The 26,307-nt window shown below is 50.8% G+C and overlaps 1 protein-coding gene across 3 annotated transcripts; it reads left to right on the top strand.

Moving 5' to 3' along the window:
• The first annotated feature begins 8,324 nt into the window (after positions 1 to 8,324).
• On the top strand, positions 8,325 to 22,058 carry AARS2 (alanyl-tRNA synthetase 2, mitochondrial). Of its 3 annotated transcripts, none has more exons than XM_007972392.3 (22): positions 8,325 to 8,591; positions 9,420 to 9,611; positions 10,144 to 10,289; positions 10,518 to 10,685; positions 11,238 to 11,382; positions 14,301 to 14,446; positions 14,666 to 14,774; positions 15,162 to 15,200; positions 15,303 to 15,414; positions 15,908 to 16,041; positions 16,488 to 16,632; positions 16,863 to 17,035; positions 17,146 to 17,259; positions 17,357 to 17,497; positions 18,252 to 18,389; positions 18,500 to 18,609; positions 18,767 to 18,875; positions 19,169 to 19,291; positions 19,522 to 19,632; positions 20,239 to 20,322; positions 20,437 to 20,547; positions 20,996 to 22,058. In XM_007972392.3, exons 1-22 carry the CDS (start codon positions 8,349 to 8,351, stop codon positions 21,158 to 21,160), a joined length of 2,958 nt encoding a protein of 985 aa, XP_007970583.3. In that variant the 5' UTR covers positions 8,325 to 8,348; the 3' UTR covers positions 21,161 to 22,058. The 3 variants fall into 3 exon arrangements, with proteins under 3 accessions (XP_007970583.3, XP_007970582.3, XP_007970584.3); XM_007972391.3 differs by having other exon boundaries at positions 8,330 to 8,591; positions 11,091 to 11,382; XM_007972393.3 differs by lacking the exons at positions 11,238 to 11,382; positions 14,301 to 14,446 and having other exon boundaries at positions 8,330 to 8,591.
• Positions 22,059 to 26,307: the final 4,249 nt, after the last annotated feature.

Here is a 26,307-nt window from a genome sequence, read left to right as displayed (position 1 = left end):
AGGCCAAGGCAGGCAGATCACTTGAGGTCAGGAGTTTGAGACCAGCCTAACCAATGGCGAAACCTCGTCTCTACTAAAAATACAAAAATTAGTCAGGCATGGTGGCGTGCGCCTGTAATCCCAGCTATTCCGGAGACTGAGGCATGAGAATCGATTGAACCCAGGAGGCAGAGGTTGCAGTGAGCTGAGATTGCACCACTGCATTCCAGCCTGGGTGACAGAGCGAGACTCTGTCTCAAAAAAAAAAAAAAAAAAAAAGAAAAGAAAATTTAAAATTAAACTGGGAATCTTAAAAAATTCGTATTTAATTAAAATAATAAATCCACTACATGTTAACATAAATAACATGCTTCATTAAAAATAATATACTTTCTCCTCAAAATAGGAGAGTGACACTGTTTCACATTTTTGTAAATGTCTTCAATTTCTGGCTTCATGAAAGATGAATTCTTTTTTTTTTTGAGATGGAGTCTCACTCCCGTCGTGCAGGCTGCAGTGCAGTGGAGCTCTTGGCTCACTGTAACCTCCACCTCCCAGATTCAAGTGATTCTCCTGCCTCAGCCTCCCGAGTAGCTGGGATTACAGGCATGCACCACCACGCCTGGCTAATTTTTGTACTGTAGTAGAGATGGGGTTTCGCCATGTTGGCCACGCTGGTCTCCAGCTCCTGACCTCAAGTGATCCACCTCAGCCTCCCAAAGTGCTGGGATTACAGGCACGAGCCACCGCACCTGGCCATGAAAGATGAATTCTAATATCTGCTTCTTAATCTGTTGTAGATACATTGTTTTGGTTGACTTATATGAAGAAACTCCAGCCTCACACAGACACATAGCTGAAAATGGGAAGACCTCGAAGAAGTCCTAAATGGGTTTTGGGGACCCCCAAGGTTCTTGTACCACACTCTGAAAACCACTGCTCAAAGGATTACAAAATACATCTTTCACTTTTCAGAGTCTACCTAGAGTTAATATTATACCACTTCACGTAAAATGTAGTCACTTGCAACTGTATGGTTCAACTTACCATTCCCACTTTGTATGTTGTAGTCATAGTACATGTCCTGAAGGACAAGAGCAATAAACAGAACTAACAATTGCAATTTTTTTTTGTTTTTTGAGACAGAAGTCTCCCTCTGTTGCCGAGGCTGGAGTGCAGTGATGTGATCTCAGCTCACTGCAGCCTCGACCTCCCAGACACAAGCAATCCTCCCACCTTAGCCTCCCAAGTAGCTGGGGCTACAGGGCACATGCCACCATGCCCAGCTAATTTTTGTGTTTTTTGTAGAGATGGGGTTTTGCCATGTTACCAGCCTGGTCTCAAACTCCTACGCTCAGAAGAGCCACCCACCTCAGCTTCCCAAAGTGCTGGGATTACAGGCATGAACAACCACACTTGGCCAAATTCTTTTGCTTTAAACAGTTAAATATATATTTTTTAATTGAGGAAAAAATAGCATTTTATATTTATCTACATACAACTTAACATTTCGAGCACTCTTCATTCCTTCCTAAAGGTTCAACTTCCTATCTAGCCGTGTTTCCCTTTAGCCTGGAGAATTCTCTTATGGTGCAATCTGCTGGTGATAAACTCTCTTAGTTTTTATCTGAAAATTTTATTCTGTCTTCTTTAATGATATTTTTGCTGGATATAGAATTTTGTGTTTACGAGTTTTTTCTTTCAGTGCTTTAAAGAAGCCTTACCACTGTCTTTTGGACTCCTCTTTCTGATGTAAAGTCAGATTAAAGTTAAAATTTTCTCTTGCTAAACTAGTGACTACCTCTTTAACATAATATTTACATGTTACACACTAACAGTCTCTTGTCTCTTTCCTCCATCTAAAAAAAAAAAAAAAAAAGCTTCCAAAGGCAGGAGGGAGAAGTCACATGTCATATACATCATTATGTTTTTAAAGGTGTGTTTTAAGGTTTGAAACAGGATACTAAGGCTATTAGATGAAATGAGACCCAAGATGGGTAGTGTTTACAACTCAAATACTGAACAAGTTTCAGAACTTTAACCATTTCCCTGCAAGCACCCCTCTTCATGCCTGCCTGACCCCCATCACACTCAGATGGCAGGACCGAAGCCTGATTATGCCTAACTGTCTGCCTGCTCTGAACCTGCAAACAGTAGCTGGGCGTGGATGGAGAAAAGCCCACTGTGCTAATCAGTCTCAGTTTAAATCGAGGACCTCAAATCTTAAGTGAGCAGCCAACAGTGTCAGCTAATCCCTAGTAAATCACCTTCTCTCTTTCAAGACAGCAGTTTCATCTCTACACCTCACTGCATCTTCACTAAGGAAATAGGTGCATGAGAATGAGTACTCCCTTGCTTGCTCCTCAGCCCTGCAGCCACTGACGTACTAGAATTACTATCCTCCATCTCCTTCTCTTTTTTTTTTTCCAGACAGAGTCTTGCTCTGTTGCCCATGCTAGAGTGCAATGGTGCGATCTTGGCTCACTGCAACCTCCGCCTGCTGGGTTCAAGCAATTCTCCTGCCTCAGCCTCCCAAGTAGCTGGGATTACAGGCACCCACCACCACACCTGGCTAATTTTTGTATTTTTAGTAGAGATGGGGCTTTGCCAAACTGGTCAGGCTGGTTTTGAACTCCTGACATCAGGTGATCTGCCTGCCTCGGCCTCCCAAAGTGCTGGAATTACATCCTTCTCTTATTATAATAGAAGAGGTGTCCCTGCACATGGCAATGGCCTATCCCTCTATTTTGTACTGAATTTTATCTTTTCAAATACTTTAAAACTTTGTTCCTTCAATATCCTTTCATTTTCTTGCTTTATCAGCTTCTTCTCTGTACCAAATCACTTCTATCTGCATACAAATAAGCCAAATGTTGCTGTTCTTAAAAATAAACAAACAAGCCATGCACAGTGACTCACGCCTGTAATCCCAGCACTTTGGGAGGCCGAGGCGGTTGGATCACCTGAGGTCAGGAGTTCAAGACCAGCCTAGCCAACATGGCGAAACCACATCTCTACTAAAAACACAAAAATTAGCTGGGCGTGGTGGTAGGCACCTGTAATCCCAGTTACTTTGGAGGCTGAGGCAGGAGAATAACTTGAACCCGGGAGGCAGAGGTTGCAGTGAGCCAAGATCATGCCACTGCACTCTAGCCTGGACTTTCATATCGAACACTGAATGACCTCTCCATGTAGATGTCTAATTTGAAACTTAACATGACCAAAGTAGACTTACACAAATAAATAAACATACTCCCTAAAGCCCACAGTCCCGTCCAGCCTCTACTGTTTGTTTTGTTGTTGTTGTTGTTGTTGTTGTTGTTGTTTTTCCTACTTCTCTTTCCTGAAAAATTCCTCCGGAGTTGCCTATGCTTCCTGTCTCCACCTTCTTGTCTCTCCTCCTCTCCCACTCCAGTTGGGCTTTCCTTCCCATCATCCCACTGAAACTGCTCCCATCTTGCCTGATCCATTGGTTAGGTCTCCGCTCTTTTTCTGCTTAACCCCGCACAGCACCTGGCACACTGGCCACTCCCTTCTTCTTGAATACGGTCATCTGGAGGCCTTGGTGCAACCACACTCTTTCCAGTTTTCCTCCTGACCCTGACTGCCCTCTCAGCCTCTACTGCAGGCATCTCCTGTTCCAGCTCCCCAGGAAGCACCCATGATCTCACCTTCCTCTCTTTTTCTCCATCCTGATCTTCCACTAGATGATCTCATCTCATCCAGGACCACCAATGTGCTAGTAACCCCCCAAATCTACAGCTGCAGCTAGATCTTGCCTCTGCACTCCGGACTTTCATATCGAACACTGAATGATCTCTCCGTGTAGATGTCTAATTTCAAGCTCAACATGACCAAAGCAGACTTTTTATTTCCCTTCCACAGACCCGCTCGTTCTCCAGCTTTCCTATCTCAGTGAATGGCACCACCACCCTCCCTGTTATTCGGGTCATAAACTTAGAAATGAATCTTCTCCCCCTTTCTCTGCATCCCATCCATTGGCAAATATAGCCCTACCCTCACATGCAGCCTGAATCTAACCATTTCTCATCTTCACAGCTGCAATCCTGTCCATCATCTCTCTCCCAGACAATGTCAGCAACATCCTTAAAGGCATTGCTGCTTCTGCAATGACCCCCATAGTCAACTCTCCCTCAGTGGAAGGATCTTTCAAAGGCATAAATCAGATCATGTCGCTCCCCTGCTTAAAAACTGCTAACAAACTATTTTATCTGTAAATATATATTCCTCCTATCTCCGTCCTCTATAAAAATCTGGAAACAATGACTGACCCAGTAGCAATAAGTATCACTAGCACCTAGATTGTAGTGTTGAATTACCTTCTCACATTAAAAGTAGCTGGGATTTTTGTAAATGGCTGATTCCAGGTCTGGGGCAAAAAATGGACAAAATGAGCCAGAAATATCTTGCCATAACAGAAAGCAAGGAATCTATCAAAGATTACGAGAGTCATGTCAAAGGAACTCAGAAGCCAAATCAAAAAAGTTCCCACTAACCAAAGATGGGACACTTGTAGCTTTAATGGACACAGCACTGTAATTGCAATGGATTGAAACCGTCAAATAGGCCAAAATCCATGAGTTCACAATGATGCTGAAAATATAATAATAGCTCACTCTTGGAGAGTGATAGGAACAAATTCATTATCTCGAACACTGATAATCAAAGGAGGAAAAATCAAGCATGTAGCCTTTTCTACATTAACTATACCACTGGTTAACAAATAATTGATTAGCGGAAGCATCTTTTCATAAAGACTCCGATTAATAAATGAAAAAGAGATGATAGAATTAACATACCACCATGTTGCACCTTCCAGTGAGTTAACAGGTATAGGCATTATGTTATCAGGGCCTGCTAAGATCACAGAAATACAGACAACCAAACACTGATGTACCCTCTGGTGAAGGAGCATCTATGGTCTTGCCAAAGGGATTCAAAATTGTGTCTAATCAAATCTCTACATCCAGGTGCTAATTTGCATGAAATAGAGAAGACAGAGGAACATGTTGAATGTGAGTTGAATGTCGAATATGCAGTCAGCAAAAACCTAGACTGTGGGAAACCACAGAAAGGGAGAACCTAAGGGCACCTAAGTCTTAGGCTCCAGGACCAGACAAAAGAACATTTCCTAAAGCCTGTGTCCAGACTCCCCTCACGAGTCCTTTACTACATCCTTGTCACTCCAGGTATGGTCTAGTAGACTAGCATCAGCAGCAGCATCACCGGGGAGCCTGCTAGAAATGCAGAATTTCACCCACTCCAGACCTACCGGATCATAGTCTGCATATTTAACAAGATAGCAGGAGATCCATATGCATATTAATGTTTGACAAGTGTTGGTTGCTTTCACAACCCAGATAAGCCAATGCCATAAATAAACACATCAAACCAGAAACACCTCTCGTAGGTTGACTTTTTAACCTAGACGCTAAAAGACTGCTTTTATGATTTATAAGAGGAAATTCCCAAAGTTGAGTTCCCCATGCTCAGTGAGAGTGAAAATTCCCTCCTATCTTCTCTGACCATCAATCCAGGACAGAATGTCTCACCGATCTTGGGGTCTTGCTCTCAAAGCCAATGGGGAAATCAGAAAGGACACTTTCTACTCCTAGAATAAGAGTGTTACATCTTTTAAACAAGTGAAAGGGAGAGCACAAAGAATGGCTGGATGCCTTGAACGTACCAAGATAAGTAGGTCAAATGGCAACATAAGGGAAAATCCCACCTCCAGGGAAGATAAAACACCACTGTCTTAAACAATGAAAGGAGCACCCGAAACGTTGCTCACAAAACCCAGCTGAGTAACCCCCAAAAAGCAGACCCTATTTGCATGTTAAACCTCAAAATGAAATTCCCACAAATACTGAGACAGTAGATCAGTATCCTTCAGAGAAGTTCCCAGGGTTGGTAACTTCCCTGTCTGATGAGTTTTCTCCACCTCCATCTATCTTGGGAAGCTGCAGGCCTTCAGTTTAACTTCCTCATCAGATGACAGTTGCAAACCAGAACAGACACATCCCAAGCGTACATGAACCACTTTGCTTCACTGGGAAATATTAAAAAGAACCTAATGATTCATCAAAGAGCACCACATTTAAAGAAAAGAAAATTATCATTTTTAGTGGCAAAGACAAAATAAGATGAGAGAAAAACCTACTTCAAACAGAAAACAACTAAAAACATTTTTCTAAAAATCCAGGGTACATGCTACAACACAGATGAACCTTGAAAACATTATTTCATGTGAAAGAAGCCAGTTACAAAGAACTACATATTATATGATTCCATTTACATGAAATGTCCAGAATATACAAGTCTGTAGAGACAGAAGGTAGATTAGTGGTTGCCAAGGGCTAGGAGGGATGAGACGATTGGGGGTTAATGGCTAAAGGATTTGGGGTTTCATTTGGCAGTAATGAAAATGTTCTAAAAGGGATTGTGGTGATGGTTGGGCAATTCTATGTAAATATACTAAAAGGCATTGAACTATATACTTTATTTAAACGGGTGAATTGTATAGTATGTAAATTATATTTCAATAAAGCTGTTTTTAAAAATTATATGGCTCCATACTAGATCCAAGTTTGGAGTTTCTAATATAACACAACGACTTTCTGGGCAAAATCTGAAAAAAAAAAGGTGATGTCAGTACTGAGTAGAGGCCCCACCAGGTTTGTATGGCAAAACACTCCCATCTCAGTTTGGGAAATAATTTCACAGTCTTGTCTAAAGATCATCAATCTTAGCTGGGCGCGGTGGCTCATGCCTGTATTCCCAGCACTTCAGGAGGCCGAGGCAGGCAGATCGCCTGAGGTCGGGAGTTCAAGACCAGCCTGACCAACATGGAGAAACCCCATCTCTACTAAAAATACAAAATTAGCCAGGCATGGTGGTGCATGCCTGTAATCCCAGCTACTCAGGAGGCTAAGGCAGGAGAATTGCTTGAACCCATGAGGCGGAGGTTGCTGTGAGCCAAGATTGCGCTATTGTATTCCAGCCTGGGCAACAAGAGCGAAACTCCATCTAAAAAACAAAACAAAACAAAAATCATCAATCTCACAGAAATCCCCAGATGATTTTAGCTTCCTGTTCCAGAAACACTGGAAAAACCAAAATAGGCCAAACACACTTTCAAAACAATACCTTTAATCTATGTGGGCAAAGGGAGAAAAAGGGGATCATGGAATAGGAGTTATAGGTGCTGTCAGAATACAAAGTTGAGAATTTACTATCACTATAAAAATTCAAGTCCAATGTCGATTCCCCAAAGAAACTATGTATCCAAAGACCCCAAATAACTTAACACACACAGAATGGTGGCTAAAACAGACCACCTGGATGGTTAAGGCCTTCTCCATTATTACACTGACCTCAGCGCTGGAACCTCTGTTGAGTTTTAGCTTGGCAGATTCTCTTCTCTCTTCCTAATCTGTTTAATTTTCCAAGCCAAGGGCATCATGAGAAACCCCATGAGCACCCTGATTGCATCCACAAGGACCTGTTGGCTTCAGGGTCACAGCTGCTACTATGGAAAGACAGAAGGGAGAGGTAGGACGGGTATATCTCTTACCTTAAACGAAAACACACAAAACCTCAGTGCATTAGAAGGCTTAGAGAGTGAAATCTCTGCAGCTATCAGCCAACAGCTTCCTCCTGCCTTGACGACCTGGATTCTCTCTGATCCCCAGGCAAATGACAAGACCAAATGTTAGGCAATTAATAATATAGCAGATGCTGTTTGGTTTCTGTGTTGTCCTATAGACTCCTGCTTCAAGGGCAAAATGGCGGTGTCTGATGCCAAGGTCCAAGGGAACTGGCAAATGCCTAGAACGTTGCCTAGCACATACTAGGTCTTCAAAAACTATTTGTTGAATACCTCTTGAAGGAATGCTGATACTCCCCTGTCACTCTCTGCCTTCTTCCCTCAGCCTGGAAACATCGACACAAAACACACACACACATACGCACACACACGAAGTTGAATCCACACTTGTTTATTGCAACCCCATTTGTAACTTTGCAAAACTAATAAGCACAACAGCAATTACTGCTAGAATACAGATTTCAATGGGCAGGGCATTTTGTTAATTGTGTACCCTAAACGCCCAAAACAATGCCTAGCACATAGTAGGCTGTCAATATGTGTTTAATGCCGAATGACTTAAAAACCTACTATGTGCCAGGCGCTGTGCTAGATCGACTTCTGCCAGCGACCCAATCGATTACTTCCACACCGGCGGCAGAGCCGCCCTGAGTCCTCCTACAGCCAGGGGCCGCTGTAGGAAACGCCTGGCTTCCTTCCCTCGTCACTCTTTGACCCCGTAAAGTCACTGCCCGGAGCTAAGATGGCAGCGTCGGTGGTAGCTGCAGCTCGGCGGCTGCGGCGGGCCATTCGAAGGTCGCCCGCATGGCGGGGCCCCAGCCATCGGCCGCTCTCATCGGAGCCCCCTGCAGCCAAGGCCTCGGCCGTGAGGGCCGCCTTTCTGAACTTCTTTCGGGACCGCCATGGCCACCGGCTGGTGCCCTCCGCCTCCGTGCGGCCCCGCGGCGACCCCAGTTTGCTTTTTGTCAACGCGGGCATGAACCAGGTGAGGGCCGAACCATACTGATAGGGAGCAGAGTTTGTGAGTTTTCCGGTGAGAAAGACGCTGCAGGATTGGGCAAAAGAAGCGAGAGGCGGAGTTCGTAGCTTTTGGGGAAAGAGGGCGGTGCTTGGTTGGGTAAAGTGATGGGGGTACGGCGCTCAGAGTATAGGGAGGGCTTGGGGAGGGCTTGAACTGGGAACTTCTGAATTGGAATTGAGTATTAGGTCCAGAAATGGCTGGAGTGGAATCCCGTGGGGGCAGACTGGTGGGGGAAATCCCATTTCATTTATTCGCTCTTTAAATAAAGATAACACTTTCATTAAATGTTTATTGATCACCTGTTGTGTGCTGAGTACTATTTTCTAAGCTTTTGATTTTTATCAGCCACTTACCTTTTCTAGACTTCATTGTCCTCATCTGTAAAATAGGGGCGGCGTAAGTTAATCTTAGAGGCCGTCTGAGATCCCTACTAAATAAGTCTTAGTTTTGTACCCTGAAGTTATTTGGTGTGGTTGAAGAAGCTGAGACGGAGGATGCCACATTTCAGTGCCCTGTTTCCAGCTCCCAACACATTCCTCCTTTTACCTTGCCCATTTTACTAGCAGAGGGTCTCCGGTTCATGATTTATTTACCTCTTCTGTGCTCCCCACATACCAGAGATGGCTGTCTCCAGGCTCCCAGGTTGTCCTCCTAGACCAACATTACAGTGCACTCTCAGGGGCACCTTCAGCCTTCGGTCTGAACAGCCATCCCTAAACCCACTCCCCACATTTCCCTTCTACTGAGAAATTGCGATATCCCTCTCCTCCTCCCCACTCTATGTGCTTCCAGTTCAAGCCAATCTTTCTGGGCACCGTGGATCCACGAAGCGAAATGGCAGGCTTCCGACGTGTGGCCAACAGCCAGAAATGTGTGAGAGCTGGAGGACGCCATAACGACCTGGAAGATGTGGGTCGAGACCTTTCCCATCATACCTTCTTTGAAATGCTTGGCAATTGGGCCTTTGGGGGTGAATATTTTAAGGTGAGTCTCTGGAGAGCATTGATCAGCCAAGAAGGGAGTCAGTTTGTCCTGTTTCCATTGTACTGTCTGCTTAGGCAGGGCCTAATACCAGATGTGGAGGCAAAGTGCTAGTTGAGCAGGTGTAGCAGGAATTACCTCGCTTCCCTGATTGGATTGTAAGTCCCTCAAGGGCAGAGACTATGCTTCCTGCCTAATGACTACTCAAAAATTGTTGTTTGAGCAAATGGTCAAATAGCAATGCTAAGGTACTTACTAAAGTTAAAGATCACTCCAGGCTAGAGTAGGCAGAGAATTTCATGTGAAAGTGGGACTTGTTCTGGGACTTGAAAGAAGATAGGATTTAGAAGGGGAAGCTTTCTGGGCAGTAAACACTCAGAGGCAGTAATGGTTCATGGCTTATTCTGGGAACAAGATGGCCACAGAAATGCTTTTGTCTTAAGTGGGGGGCTAAACTCATGTGGCTTGATTACTTCAGTGGGGTCTCCGTCTCACCCATCTTCCTCCCCCGACCCCATGCTGGTTTCTGCTGCAGGAGGAGGCATGTAGCATGGCCTGGGAACTGCTGACTCAGGTCTATGGGATCCCTACGGAAAGGCTCTGGGTCTCCTACTTTGATGGTGACCCTAAGGCAGGGCTGGAGCCAGACCTGGAGACCAGGGACATTTGGCTGAGCTTAGGGTAAGTCAACCCCCTACTTATGTTCATTCCTGGAGGGCAGAAGGACTGGATAATGGAGACTACCAGCACCAATCCTCAGAGTCTCAGCATTTCATTCCAGGATACTGTGGACTTAGCCCTGTTCTTCCTCTTGCTGAGCTTCGACTTGAGGGAGGGGCTCTCGTGGCAGAGAGGGTCCCAGCTTCTGGGTCTATCTATCTCTCACCACTCGCCTGCCTTTCTCCTCAGGGTGCCTGCTACTCGTGTGCTTTCCTTTGGACCACAAGAGAACTTCTGGGAGATGGGGAATACTGGCCCTTGTGGACCCTGTACCGAGATCCACTATGACCTTGCTGGTGGGGTGGGAGCCCCCCAGCTGGTAGAACTTTGGAACCTGGTCTTCATGCAACACAACAGGTAAGGGGGTGCAGAAGCAGGACGAGAATCCAGAAGTGGAAAAGGTGGCAATTAGAAGACTTTGATCTGTTTCGTATAAAAACAAACACGTAAATGATGCTTACCATGTGCCAGGCACAATTCTCATCACCTTGTAGATAATAACTGATTTAATTGTAGTCTTTGCCTGTGACAGCTTAAACAAGTCACTGCTATTCTCTGTTGAACTTGATGATCAACAAATTGAGTTGAACTTGATGATCTCAGATTTTCTTCTAGCCTTGACATGTCTTTCTAGGGGCAAAGAATTCTGTCCCAAGATGGGATGTCTGCTGCCCAGGCAAGGGCCCAAGCAGGGGTGAGAGTGGAGATAGCTCTATATGAGAAAGGACAGGACCCCAAGGCCATCATCATCTGCTATTGCAGGGTGGCAGGAGAAGACACTGATTGTCTGGTTCCTCCCATTGTCATCCCCCTTGGGCTCACCGCCCCCCAACATTTCTCTACTCCACTTGGGCATCTCACACCTGTAATCCTGGATGGGGCCTCACCTTGCACACCTTCCCTGGACAGAGAGGCAGATGGAAGCCTGCAGCCCTTGCCCCAGTGGCATGTGGACACAGGAATGGGCCTGGAAAGGCTGGTGGCTGTGCTGCAAGGCAAACACTCCACCTATGACACTGACCTCTTTTCCCCGCTGCTCCACGCCATACAGCAGGTGAGTGCCTCTTCCCTTCCAGAAGCCCTCCAACTTGCTCATCATAGCCCTCAGCCCCATTGCATTCCATCTTTGTTGATAACTCAAAGTGTTCTCAGCATCTGAGGACAATAACCAACCAAGAATTCCAAGACGTCAAGCGAGACACTAGGATTAATTATTACCTGCTGTTCCTCCTAACTCCTTACCTCTTTCATTTATTCAGAAAATACTTGTTAAGTGCTTGCTTTATGTTAAGTCCTTTGTGTTTGGTACAGAAGACACAGCAGTAAGCAGGAAAGGGATCATGGAAATTATATGCTAGCATGAGAGATAGACAATAAATGTGTTAAAGAACAAAGTAATAGCTTACAGATTGTGAACAGGCAGTAAACATGGGTGAAAGTAACTAGGAAGAAGGAGGGGTACAGAGGAATCTTAGATAAGGTACTTGGGGAAGGCTCACCAAGAAGATGACCTTTGAGCTGAGCCCCGAAGAAGGAGGAGTCAGCCACAAGAAGCTCTTTCCAGGCAGAGGGGACAGCAGGTACCAAGGACCTTGGTACTGATGGATTAGATGGGGAGGGGAAAGAGACATCAAAGATGACTCCCAGGCTGTTGGCTTGAGCAACACAGTGAATGGCGTGACTGTTTACTGAGATGAAGAAGCCTGGGGAAGAGAGAGCTTTGGAGCTAGGTGAATCAAGCTCTCTGCTTTGGAGCATTTCCGTGTGTGTATAGCTTATACTCTCCCCGTTGCCCCCCAAGAAAGGGCTTGACATGTGCCAGAAACAAAAAGGTGGCCAGCCAGCTAAAGGAGAATCCCATGGGATATGATAGGACCATGTGTCAGTTAGCTTTTGCTGTATAACAAACCACCCTAATGCTCTGTGGCTTAACCACCAACCATGTATTTGCCCCCTGAGTCTGTGAGCTAGAGTTTAGGCTGGGCTTAGCTGGCTCGTTCTTTGGTCTTGTGTGAGCTCACTCATCCATCTGTGGTCGGCTGAGAGGCAACTCCTCCTCTGGGGCTTGGCTGTCTGTCAGTTTGGAGGCAGTAGGGGTGACTGGGCCATGTGTCTGTCATCACCTAGCTGGCTGGTCTGGGCTTGTCCACATCACAGCTCAGCAAGGTTCCAAGACAGAGAGCAGACACATAGGCTTAGAACAGTGTTGTTTCCAGTATATTCTGTGGGCCAAAGCAAGTCACAAAGCCAGCACAGATTCAGGGGATGGAGAAACAGAGTCTATCCCTTGATGGGAAACAGCTGTGAAGTCCCATTTTTAAAGTGGCATATGCATAGGAAAGGGCCATTTTTGTGAACAGTCTACCACAGACAAGAGGGCAGAGTTCAGTCTTGTGGGCCTTGAAGTCCAAAGTGGGGCTTTGATTCTCAGAGTGGCAAGAAGGGTTCTAAGGGCTGGGCACGGTGGTTCACGCCTGTAATCCTAGCACTTGGGGAGGCAGAGGGAGGCGGTTCGCTTGAGGTCGGGAGTTGGAGACCAGCCTGGCCAACATGGCAAAACCCTGTCTACTAAAAAATAGAAAAATCAGCAAGGCGTGCTGGCACATACGTGTAGTCCCGGCCACTTAGGAGGCTGAGACAGGAGAATCACTTGAACCCAGGAGGTGGAGGTTGCAATAAACTGAGATCGTGCTACTGCACTCCAACTTGGGCAACAGAGTGAGACTTCATCTCAAAAAACATAAATAAATAAAAATGTATATCAGATCATGCCACTCCCCACTGAGAACCCTTCTTTTTTTTTTTTTTTTTTTTTTTTTTTTTTTTTGAGACAGAGTCTTGCTCTGTCATGCAGGCTGGAGTGCAGTGGCATGATCTCAGCTCACTGCAACCTCTGCCTCTTGGGCTCAAGCGATTCTCATGCCTCAGCCTCTAGAGTAGCTGGGATTACAGCCACCCGCCATCACACAAAAAAATTGTATATTTTTAGTACAGATGGGGTTTCACCAAGTTGGCCAGGCTGGTGTGAAACTCCTGACCTCGGGTGATCACCTGCCTCAGCCTCCCAAAGTGTTGTGATTACAGGTGTGAGCCACCGCGCCCAGCATGATGTACACTTTTAAAAGCCTACTCCTGTTGCTGTGTGGAGGATGAACTGGAGGGAGATGAGAGCAGAAACTTAGGAATCGATTGGGAAGCTATTATCGATCCAGGCAAGAACCACAGGGCATGACTTCGGCTAACAGCAGTGGAAGTAGAGACAAGTAGATTGATTTGAGAGATCTCATGGAGGTAGAAGCAAAAGGACCCACTGATGGATTACGATGGGTAGGAGAAAGAATTCAAAGATGGCTCCCAGACAATTGATTTGAGCAACACAGTGAATGGCATGACTGTTAGATGAAGAAGTTTGGGGAAGAGAGAGGTGTGGAGCTAGGTAAATCAAGCTCCCTGCTTTGGAGCATTTCCATGTATGTAGCTTACACTCTCCCTCCCTGCCCACCCCCACAAAAGATGGGAGAGGCAAGAACAGGTAGTGGAGAGCACCTGGAGTCCGACAGGCCTGGCTGAGATCTCAGATCTGCTCCTTGAGAGCTGGGTAGCCTTGTGTCACTGAGTTCCTCTGAGCCTCAGCTTCCTCTTCTGTAAAGCAAGGATACTAATACCTCCTGGAATGGGCTGTTTTGGGGATTAGAGGTCATGTTGTTCAAGTTCTCACCCAGTTCTGATAGTAGAAATTCAGTAAATGATCACAGATATGTTCACTTGTAGCATCAAATATGAGCTCCGTGAGGGCAGGGCCTGGCTCCTGCTCATCCGTGAGGCTTCTCAGCCCAGGACTGGACTGGCAAGGCCATTCTGGATGTGGTTGGCTTTAGGGCTGAGTGCAGATGCTCTAGAGGCGATAAAGAGCACCTACCTGGGCCAGTTCAAGCAGGGCCACTGGCTGACTCTTTCTCTCCTGCTTCCCAGGGCTGCAGGGCACCCCCTTACTTGGGCCGGGTAGGGGTGGCAGACGAGGGGCGCACAGACACAGCGTACCGCGTGGTGGCTGACCACATCCGCACACTCAGTGTCTGCATCTCTGATGGCGTCTTCCCTGGGATGTCAGGTCCCCCGTGAGTCTGGAAGGGCTACAGAGAGGACAGGGGCTGCTGGGGGTCGCAGGTGGAGGAGGGAAGGAAGAGGAGAGGTGGGTCTGGTTGAGCCAGTAGGAGGAATGGGGAGAGGGAGAGCTTTGGGGTGGGAGCGCACACTGTGGATCTTGTCCTTCCCACTCCCCATGTTGCTGACCATGAGCTGCTAGGGGTTCATGTCTGGGCTCTGAAACCCTTTAGGCTGGTTCTTCGTCGGATCCTCCGTCGAGCTGTGCGTTTCTCCATGGAGATCTTAAAGGCACCACCTGGCTTCCTAGGCAGCCTGGTGCCTGTAGTGGTGGAGACATTGGTAAGGACAGAGCTTCTTCTCCACTGTGGGCCTCCCTGGGCACTTTGGGGAGCCTACCACTGAGCCTAGACAGTGCCCCCAGCCTGGGTGCCCAGAGGTCCCCACCCTAAATGTCCAGCCCAGCATCCTATCAGCAAGCTAAGAAAGCTGTTCTTGCTTACAAGAAGCAGGAAAACTTGAGGCTCCTTGCCCAAACCGCTGAGCCTTTGACCTCATGACCCCCTTCTGCCACCCTACAGGGAAACCAGTTCCCCATTTGAGTCCCTCTCCCAGCCCCTCAATGTGTCTGAGCCTCCAGGGCACGTGTCCTCAGGGAGGCCCAGGGTGGGGAGGTGGGGGTGGGTTGGTTGCCTTTCACACCTCCTCAGCCCTCTCCACCTCCCCCAGGGAGATGCTTATCCAGAACTGCAAAGGAACTCAGCCCAGGTACTGGATTCCGGTGGGAGAGAAAGGGGTTGATGGGAGAGTTGTGGAGAGAGACCCTCCTTTCAAGGAGACCTAGCTCCACTTCTGCTCTGTCTGGTTCAGATCTCCAACCTGGTGTTAGAGGACGAGGCAGCCTTCCTGGCCTCCCTGGAGCGGGGTCGGCGGATCATTGATCGGACTCTGAGGACCCTGGGGCCTTCAGATATGTTCCCTGGTCAGTGGGATACCTAGCCCATGCACAAGGGACTTGCTGAGACTCGCCAGGGTGGACAGAGGAGGGAGCTCTGGGCCAGCCCCCTGCCTCATGTCCACCCCCAACCTCTGCCCAATGTTCCTCTCTCCCTGGACTCTCCTTCCATACCCAGACCCCTCTGCAGCAGGAACACCACCCTGCCTCTCCCTATGTCCACACTGCCCAGCTAGCCCTGCCTCCTGCTCTCCTAGGTTGGCTTCATGCATAGACTGAGCGTCCCTCCTCTCTTGAAATGACCTGTGCCCAGGGAGTACCCTGGACTACCCCCAGCTCTGGCCTTGAGGCATGAAGCCTGAATGTGACCCCTCTCCTGAGGCTACCCAGTATGGAGGGGGTATTTGTGTTTGGCATGTGGTGGCTTCTGCGTGGTTAGAAGGACCCTGGACCTTATTTTTCTCCCCTTCTTCGTCTAATCCCTCCCCTTGTCAACACTCTTTGTCTTCCTTTCTTAAAGCTGAAGTGGCCTGGTCCTTGTCACTGTCTGGAGACCTGGGGCTCCCCTTGGACATGGTAGAGCTGATGCTGGAGGAGAAAGGGGTCCAGCTGGACTCCACTGGACTGGAGCGGTTGGCCCAGGAGGCGGCCCAGGTACAAGCTGTGGCACCCCCATGCTGGTTCTGTTGGGACACCCCTTCCCTAGCCCTGAGCTCCTGGGGGAAGAGCTATGGATATTGAAAGAAATCAAGAGTCTGAGATAGGATCTGTCCCCTCACCTGGGAGGTTTCTAAAACCTCAGGCCACAACTTGTAGAAAGCAACACTAGCCAAACACTGGCTAAACACAAGAGCAGAAGCCAGCACAGCTTCCTGGAGAGGGGCCTTCCAGGGGCAGCGGTGGGCAAGAAGGCCTAATCCCGAGGATCCCACATGATGGATGGTTCACCACCCAGCCCAGGGGCTCTAGCAGCCAGCCAAGCCCTGAATTCTTATTCCAGAAGGGCTGCAGAGTCCACAGCTGTGTGGCAGGGACAGGGCCCTGCGAGGCCGAAGTCCCACTTTCATTCTCCATGTACTTCTTCCATGCCCATCCTGCAGCACCAGGCACGGCAAGCTGAGCCAGTTCAGAAGCAGGGATTGTGGCTTGATGTCCATGCACTGGGGGAGCTGCAGCGCCAAGGAGTGCCCCCAACTGACAGCAGCCCCAAGTACAACTACTCCCTGCGACCCAACGGAAGTTATGGTGAGAGCCTGGACCGAGGTCTGCCACCACAAGCTTGCCTGACCATGACTGAGAAGAATGTCCAAGATGGTTGCTGCTGGCCCCTATGTATTCCCCAGGATGGCCACCAGGGGTCTCTGTGGCCCCCAGCTGGAAGTGCCCTGCGGGGTGCCTGTTAGCCCCAAGGCACAGACCCACCTTCATGTCCCCAGCCCCTGCCCACCACTAATAACCATTCTGTTCCCTGGCAGAGTTCGGCACCTGTGAGGCCCAGGTGTTGCAGCTGTATACAGAGGACGGGACAGCAGTGGCCTCTGTGGGGAAAGGCCAGCGCTGTGGCCTCCTGTTGGACAGGACCAACTTCTACGCAGAACAGGGGGGCCAGGCTTCAGACCGTGGCTACCTGGTGCGGGTAGGGCAAGAGGTGAGTCTCTACCACAGCCCAGGCTGATTTCTGTGGGTGGCAGACCCAAGCCTGGGTGGGAGCCAAGGGAGGGAAAGGCTACAGGCACCTTGACCCCTACCCTCCCCCAGGACGTGCTGTTCCCAGTAGCCCGGGCCGAGGTCTGTGGGGGTTTCATCCTGCATGAGGCAGTAGCCCCTGAGTGCCTACAGATCGGGGACCAGGTGCAGCTGCATGTGGATAAGGTAAGGATCCTCCCTAACTGTTCCCAATACCCTGCAGCCCTTCACTCTCCCCACCCCCTGCCCTCACCCAGGACCCTGGGTGACAAAAGTATTTCAGGCCTGGCGTCTAGGCTGCATGGTGAAGCACACGGCCACCCACCTGCTGAACTGGGCACTGCGGCAGACCCTGGGCCCTGGCACAGAGCAGCAGGGCTCCCATCTCAATCCTGAGCAGCTGCGCTTGGATGTGACCACCCAGGTGAGCCTGGCACAGAAAGACAGGCTTCATGTGAGGTGACAGGCTTAAAGAGAGACAGCCTGCTGTGAGCAGGTTGCCCTTAGAGGCCTGGGCTCTAGGCCCAGCACAGCCACCCAATCACTATGGGACCCTGGGCAAGTCCTTTCCCCTTGGGCTCCTCGTGCACCAGTGAGGAGTCAGGCTACAGAGTATCTAGGGCCTCACCCAGCTCTGATGTGGGATTCTGAAGGCCCTCCAGCAGGGGCCCTCCCTTCACCTCCAGCCACTCCTTCCTTGTTTCTACTGTCACCCGAGACATTCTTGCTCAAACTGGGCTGCCCTCTCCCTCTGCTGCCACCCTGTCTCCCTGCCCTTCTTACACATCTGGCTCAAATCCTTTCTCCAGGAAGTACTTGCTGGCTAATCCCCATCCCACCTGCTTATTCCCTGCCCCTGCATCCCCCCATCCTGTAGTTCTCTCTTCCATTGGGCTGCCCCTTGTAAGCTCCATGTGGGTACAGCCTCCTTTTTCTGTTTCTTCAACTTTTGGTGCCTATTGAAAGGCCTGGAGCTTCCAGTAAGCCCAACTCCCAGATAGCTTTCTAAGGAAAAGAATTGTTTGCTCAGCTAGTGTTTATTGAGCACCTATCATGTGCTAGCCACTATTCTAGAACCTGGGGATAGCTCAGTGAACATTGACCATGTTTCAGTGCATCAGTTACAGGTGTGGGGCTGACTGCATGTTGGTCTTTCCATTTCCTCCCCACCCCTCCAGACCGCATTGACCCCACAGCAGCTCCGGGCAGTGGAGAACACTGTGCAGGAGGCCGTGCAGCAGGATAAGCCTGTGTACATGGAGGAGGTGCCCCTGGCGCTCACTGCCCAGGTCCCTGGCCTGCGCTGTCTGGATGAAGTGAGTTGGGGAAGCCCTTTTGGTGGAGATCGGGGGCCTCCTTCAGGCATACCTGGAGGCTTTATCCTTCTCCTTTGGCAGTTAACGGGCCTGTCCCCTCTTGACCTCAGGTTTACCCAGACCCTGTACGGGTGGTGTCAGTGGGGGTACCCGTGGCCCATGCATTGGACCCAGCCTCCCAAGCCGCACTGCAGACCTCTGTGGAGCTATGCTGTGGGACGTGAGTCACTCCTTTGTGCTGCCTGGCCCAGGGGCCCCAGATCCTCGCCCTTCCCTTGGTCTTTGGAGCCATCACCCCTTGATGGGAGATGCACTCTGGCTTCTCCCTTGTCTCCTGTCATGTCCCCTGACATTCTGTTCCCTCCTTCCTCCCACAGGCACCTGTTACGTACAGGGGCTATAGGGGACCTGGTTATCATCGGGGACCGCCAGCTTTCCAAGGGCACTACCCGCCTGCTGGCCATCACTGGGGAGCAGGCCCAGCAGGTCAGCTTGCCAGTAGGCCTGGGACTTCTGGGTTGAGTGGGTGCATGGGACACACGCAGGTGACATGCTCGGGCTCAGGGGTACCCAGCAGCAGAGCCAGTATTAATACTTGCACACCAATGTGGCCATATCAGCTGTTGGCAGCTGGCATGTGTTTTATTTGGTGCTGGTGCCTTGACTGGTCTTGATTGTTATATCTTATTTGTCCCTGACCAGTAATGAGTTGAGAGGCCTTGTCCTGGGGAGATCAATGTAAGCCTGGCGGCCCTGACCCTCCTGTCCCCTCCGTGCAGGCCCGAGAGCTAGGCCAGAACCTGGCCCAGGAAGCAAAAGCAGCCACTGAGCGACTGAGTCAGGGGAGCCGGGATGTGGCAGAGGCACTGAGGCTGTCCAAGGACATAGGACGACTCATTGAAGTGAGGGCCACGCCTACTATGGAGCTGTTCCCCACCCTCTCTTGGCCCTATTCCCTCCCCTATTCCTCCCTGGACCCCTCTAGACTCTCTCTAGCACTCCAATCGGGTTGGGCTCCAGCTGGCCCAGATGTTTGTCTATAGGGTGGGTGTCTTCCCTGGCTCTGCTGGTCCCTACCTCAGAGACTATGGCTCAGGGAAGGGCAGGGGTGATGCACTGCTTCTGGCCATAGGCTGTGGAGACTTCTGTGATGCCCCAGTGGCAGCGGCGGGAGCTGCTGGCCACACTGAAGATGCTGCAGCGGCGTGCCAACACTGCCATCCGTAAGCTGCAGATGGGGCAGGTGAGAGGAGGTTTGGCTGCACCCATGTGCCCAGAGACACTCCAGCACATATACTGAGAAGTCTCGAGGGCTGGGGCGTGGGGGTGAGTCTGAGGCTGTGCAAGGACATGGGGACGGGGTGGTGGCAGCTTCTTCCTTCTCCCGCCAGCTGAAAACCATCACCCAGGCCATTCCCCCACTTCTGTCTCTTTCAAACTGTGTTTCTCCCCCAACTCCCAAGTCTGGCTCAGGCCCCCTAACCCCGGAAGCCTGCTGACTTGATTAGTGCCATTCAGCCCTGATTACACCTCCACTGTGGATCCCCTTTCTCCCGCCCACTCCTGGTCCATCTGTGCTCTGACCTTCCTCCTTTCACCTTCAGTGACCTATTTGTAGGGGCCTGAAGCTATGATGAAAGTGGCGAGGGAGGTGAGGAAGGACACATGTGGGACCCAAAAAGGAGGCCACCCTAGGCAGAGTCCCTGCCCCCTCTGCCTAGAGCTGATGACCTTTGGGGTGGGTGGGGGAAGCAGGGGATTGCTTAGCTGGGTCTCAGATCAGAGGTGGGGGCTAATTGGAAACTTGCCTCTCAGCCTGACCCCTCTGCTCATCCTTCCTGCCCCATAGGCTGCAAAGAAAACTCAGGAGCTGCTGGAGCGGCACTCGAAGGGGCCTCTGATTGTGGACACAGTCTCTGCTGAGTCTCTCTCTGTGAGTGCTGGCCAAGCGGGGCTGCCCCAGGGTCTGAGGAGGGCAAAGTCCTGACCAGGAGGTAGCTAGGGGTCTGGGAAGCTATGGGCTCACCATCTGTCTTTCATGGTCCAGGTGCTGGTGAAGGTGGTACGGCAGCTGTGTGAGCAGGCCCCCAGCACATCTGTGCTCCTACTCAGCCCCCAGTCCATGGGGAAGGTGTTGTGTGCCTGTCAGGTGGCCCAGGTGAGGGAAGTGGGAGAGCAGCCCACCACCCCCATTAATACCCATCCTGGTCCAGCTGTCTGATTCTACACCTTTAATTCTTCCCAGACAAAGGGGCCAAGGCTGGGTGGAGGTATCTATGAGAATACTCCAGGACAGGGATAGGGGAATCTCCTTGTTCCTAAAAACAGCCCCTCCCTACTCCAGAAAGCACCAGAGATTCCTTAATTACCAGCCCCTCCCAGGCCTCACATCCCTTGTAAACAAGTAGCAGATGTTCACATTCATAAACCTCCCCACACACATTTCCACCCCAAACCTTTTCCGACTTGTCACCTGACTGCCCCACCATGTGCCCAGCTGGGAAACGGGCGCTGATCACCTTCAACTCCACTCTTGAGGGTACCTTGGGTGGATGCTGGCAGGGAGGGCCACTCTGCATCACTTCCCCTTCTGATTCTGTTCCTAGGGTGCCATGCCCACTTTCACAGCAGAGGCCTGGGCACTGGCAGTGTGCAGCCACATGGGGGGCAAGGCCTGGGGCTCGCGAGTGGTGGCCCAAGGCACCGGAAGCACTACTGACCTGGAAGCTGCCCTCAGTACAGCCCGAGCCTATGCCCTCAGCCAGCTCTGACCCAGGCCCACCCGGGGACCCACATGGACTAAAGGCAATGCCAGGAGCCCTGAAGGAGCCAGCAGAACCTTCCCACTGGCTGAAGCAAGGACTAGAGGCTGGAGGCCAAGCAGCTGAGCCAAAGAGGATCACCTGGGCCAGGCCCTACATGACACAAGGAGACATGGGCTAGGGAAGGCAGAAGTGGGCCCAAAGACACACACCCCCTTGGTGAATGAGAAGACATGGGCAATTATGGCTGTGACTGCACATTAGAAATTATTTCACTGGCCGGGTATGGTGGTTAACGCCTGTAATCCCAGCACTTTGGGAGGCCGAGGCAGGATCATGAGGTCAAGAGATCAGAACCATCCTGGCTAACACAGTGAAACCCCATCTCTGCTAAAAACTCAAAAAATTAGGCGTGGTGGCACACGCCTGTAGTCCCAGCTACTCGGGAGGCCGAAGCAGAAGAATCGCTTGAACCTGGGAGGCGGAGGTTGCAGTGGGCCGAGATCGCACCACTGCACTCCAGCCTGGGTGACAGAACGAGACTCCGTCTCAAATAAGTAAATAATTTCACAGAGGACAGGAAGCTGCAGAGGTTCTGTTACTTTAAAAAAGAGTAGTTTTGCCCCTCCCAGCAACCTGGTATGGGTGCCCTAACACCAGTCTGAACTCACACTGTCTGAAAGGCCACCCAGGATCCAAATCAGGCCATCTTCATTGCCATGAGTGTTCAGACAGGCTCTGCGTGCCAGGCAACAGTGGGCATTGACAAAGGGCTCCTTGGCTACTGGGACAACACAGAACCATCCTGTGAAAATCATTTCAGCAGTGGAGACCTTTGCTATCACTTCTTTTCATTAGCAATGACCTCTAAATTAAATTAGGCCCTGCTGGTTGGTTGATGAATTGAGCAACTGAGAACGTGGCGGGCACCAAACACGGTTCCTTCCTTCATGGAGCCTGCTTCTTGTGGAGGAAACAGGCAGTAAAGCAAAAGAAGAGGGTCAGGCTTGGTGGCTCATGCCTATAATCCTGGCATTTTACGAGGCTGAGGTTGGAGGATTGCTTGAGGCCAGAAGTGCAAGACCAGCCTGCGCAAACACAGCAAGACCCTGTCTACAAAAAAAAAAAAAAAAAAAGTGATCTTCCTGCCTCAGCCTCCCAAGTAGCTGAGACTACCCACACTTTGGTCCCAGCTACTTGGGAGGCTGAGGTGGGAAAATCACTTTAGCCCAAGAATTCAAGGCCACAGTGAGCTATAATTGCACCACTGCACTCCAGGCAACAGAGTGAGGCCCTGTCTTACAAGGGAGAAAGTGTCAGATGATGATGAGGTCTGGGGGGAAAAATAGATAATGGGGATTAGGAGTGTGGATGGTAGTATTCCTTCACCGAGAGGTGGCATGTGAGCAGGCAGCTGGGAGGTGAAGGTGTGACCCATGTGGAAATCTGAGGGAAAAGCATTCCAGGCTGAGGGAACAGCCAATGCAGATGCTGTGAGGTGGCCAGTGCCACTGAGCAGTGAGCTGGGATAGGGGCAGGTGATGAGGTTGTAGAGCGGGGTCAGAAAAACTATACTTCTTAAAACAAGTTGTATAGCACCTGCCTCAAGCCTGAGCTGAAGCTGAAAATTGACACCTCAAAGCAGGTGGAAGCCAAGAGATGGAGGAAAGCCCTCCTTCCCTACTAGAATGAGTCCACCTCAGACAGCCAGATGTTGGACCTCTGCCTCTGTTCCTAGATCTCTGTTGCTAGATGAAGGAAAGGGCCCCAGGGGACCCATGTTCAAATCAAGGGCTCCCTGGGTACCAAGTTCTGTCTAGTAAAAATTCTAGCAGCGTGGGCCTGCCTGACATCATTTTCTGCACGGTTTCTCATTCTAATTAAGGCATAGATGATTCGCTGGTGAGGCACTGGTGAGGGCTTGAACGAACCCAATCCCTGGTGCCTGGCCCCTCGCTGCTTGCAAAGCTTTGCCTCAGCATCCTGGCCACTGGAGCAGTAGCCACTGTTCAGCAGTGCTCACCACAGGCCCTGGTCCAAGTTCCTCCGCGGGTGCCAAGATGAGTTGTGGCACCCCTGATTTATTGATGAGTTAACAGAGCTTCGAGATGTACATCCAGGGTAACCAACTAGTAGTCCTCGGCAGAGCTGAAATCAAAGCTACCCTTTGAAACCCCCACCACCCTGGCTGCCTCTCCCTTCCTGAAGGCCACTTTCTTTTTTTACTAGCCGTCCCTCTGAAGTCTGTCCCTCTCACCCTTCAGGAGATCAGGGGCCCCAACCACATCTTGTGGCGCCAGGGCTGGAAGGGTGTTTGGCACAGGGCATGGGCTGTGTGAAAGAGCACTGTTGGCCTGGAACCTTCCTGCGTCTGGTGCCAGACTTTCAGCCGGGGAAAAGGTGGACAGTGCCCTCCCGCAGGACCTAAGGTCAACAGGAGACCTCAGGGGAGTTCAGTGACTTATACAGGTGCCCTGGAGAAGGTCCGTCCACCCTCTTCATCTTCCACAGACGCTTTTCCTGGACCAGCTCCCTATCCATGGCCACACAAAAGCTAGCAAGAGAGCACAACCACTCCAGACCAGCAGCCTGCCCGACCTCCGCCTCCCGCAGAAAGCCCACCCGTTCCTAGACACGTCCCACGGAAGCACAGGGCCTAGCTCAAGGCCACGGTCCCACTACCCCCAAAGCGGCCGCTTCCACGGAACCGTCCGAAGGGCTGGCCTCGCCACCCTGCGCGCGAGTGAGCCGCTTGCCGTGCGCGCAGCTGCAGCCGAGGAAGCAGCAGCGCCCCCTCCTCCAAACCGCGGCGCACTCGTCCTCCCCGCCCGGCCCGCTCCTAGCAACACGGGGCGTCCCCAACGACAATGACCGGCGCCGGCGCGCGGGACTCTGTGAGGCAAGCGCCGAGGCTCCCGAAGCGGGTGAGGCGACCTCGGGGAGTGGGGACACACAGCCCCGGTCTCCCTTATCGGGGCCCGCTCAGGTCAGCTGGGCCCGGGAGCCCCTCTAGCGTCCTCTGCCCACACCGCCAGAAGCCCACAGGCTGCCATTGCCTGGGTTCCGTTTTCTGTGGCGGGGAAGCGCCGGTCCGTACCCACAGGAGACCCCACGCCCTCCATGCGAGGACGCCCCGCGCCTCCTCCCCACCACAGTCACAGTCTGCGGACTGTCTGGCCTGGGGCTGGGTATCCGAGTGAGGCGAGCGGAGGGACTATGGGAAGAAGAGGGGGAAAATGGGGCATCCGTAGGGCGTGGAGGAGAGCGGTCCCAAGCCCTGGGGCCCCAGCCTTCTGCGAAAGGCCGTCCCTGTTCCCAGCACCCGAGGGCTGTAATCCCTCCCGCGTGTCCAGAAGCTTGCTTCTGCGTCTCCCTCCCTCCCACCGCACTGCCGGTTTTCCTGGGTTACCAAGGAGAAACCAGGGCCTCTACACCCCAGGTAGGATGGGGGAGGGACCCCGTGGCCTTTGCAGCTGAGCTTCCCTGCTAGAGTGTCTGAGCTGAAGGTAAGGAGGGGTGGGAGCAGAGCCGCTGGTGTCCCTTTGGAGACAACAGACCTGAGTGGTCAGGAGTTGGGAGGAGGCCAGCCCGGGGGCTGTGGTAAGTGAACTGGCGGTTTCACCCAGCCCAAGTCCAAGTACGCGGGCCGAGGCCCAGTTGGAGAAAGTTTTTTGCCCTTCCATAAATGGAATTCCCAACTTGGGAGTGACTTACCCCAAAGTAAGACATGGTGGCCATGAAAGAAATGGAGGTGGGTGTAGACAAAAGCCGAGAGTCTTGAGGACAGACGAGGGCTCTCTTGAGGGGATCTGGGATGGGAGCGGCTAAGAAGGCAGTCAGAGCAGTGGGTGCAGAGCCAGCTCCTGGGGAAGTGTCCCAGGCACAGAGGTGCTGTCTGCCCAAAGAGAACTGGGTGTCTCCTCTTCTCGGCTAAGAGGAAGGGAGGTAAGGACAGTTGAGGACCAGGACTGTGATGCACAAGAAGGTGAGAATGCTCCCCTACAGCATCTTCCTCGTGTTCCCATTAGGGCAGGTGGAAGGAGCTCCTGCCCAGAATGGTTAGATTTAGCTGGGGACCTGAGGAAGGATGGAGAAGACCGGAGACTTCCTGTGGAGGGAATGTGCCAGGGGCAGGAGAGCACTACTCTGCAGCAGTCCGTTGGGCTCCTCCGGCCCTCCAAAGGATGCAGGCAGTGGTCCAGCCTTGCAGAAGGCTCCTGTGCCCAGCAGTGAACTGGAAGAGGGAGCCTGGACTATTTAGGTCAGCACCAAGCGGATAACCCTGGGCTCCGTGTTGGTGAACAAGAGAGCTCATGAGCTGGAGAAAGTGGGAGACTCACTGGAAAAGTGCTGTGAATGACTGAGTTGGGAGCAATTTATAAGCAACCCCAGCATCTCATGGAAGTAAGAGCATTAGACAGACACAAACTAAAACCTCAGCTTCTCCACTTACTAGCTAGTGACATTTAGTAAGTTACTTAAGCTTTCTAAGTTTCAGTTTCTTCATTTGTGAAACAGGGACAATAGTGTTCAATAATAATCCTCAATAATTCATTTGAGAATTTAATGAAATTATGTAAGTAAGCCATCTAGCATCTTCACTCTATCTAACACACATCTTGAGTGCTGGCTCTGGGCCCAGCACTCTATGAAATGTCTCACACACATTAACACCTTAATCTTCTGGGTAATCATATGAAATAGGTACTATTAAGTACTGTCCTCACATTATAGATGAAGAAACTGAGGCAAGCAGGGACCTGCCCAAGGTTGCGCAGATAGTGGGGGCCACTGTGGAGATTTGACTTGAGGCAGCAGCTCAACTCCTGAGTACTTAGCCAGCTGCTGTCCTGCCTCCTGCTATGTACATGCTATTGAAGGCCTAGAGCTCTCAATAAATCATAGCTATATATAGCCAAGGGTATGGTTCCCAGAACACCTGTCCACCAGATTCAAGCCATCAGAAATGAGGACAACTCTGGCCAAACTGGAGCATCTTGTCACTTTCTATTACACGTGCTTGGGCATGGAAAGAGCAGTCCTTCACACCCGGTCCTTTGAGTTAATGGCCTGGTATGGATGATGTTCCCTGTGTGTGATTTCAGGACCCTGGACCCTGGTCCTGAGGATGCACAGTAGGGGCCCAGGGGAGGAGG

The sequence above is a fragment of the Chlorocebus sabaeus genome, chromosome 17 (genome assembly GCF_047675955.1).
Source record: "Chlorocebus sabaeus isolate Y175 chromosome 17, mChlSab1.0.hap1, whole genome shotgun sequence".
Taxonomy (NCBI): Eukaryota; Metazoa; Chordata; class Mammalia; order Primates; family Cercopithecidae; genus Chlorocebus; species Chlorocebus sabaeus.
Note: the sequence above shows the minus strand (reverse complement) of the source record. Positions and strands in the feature narration are given on the sequence as shown.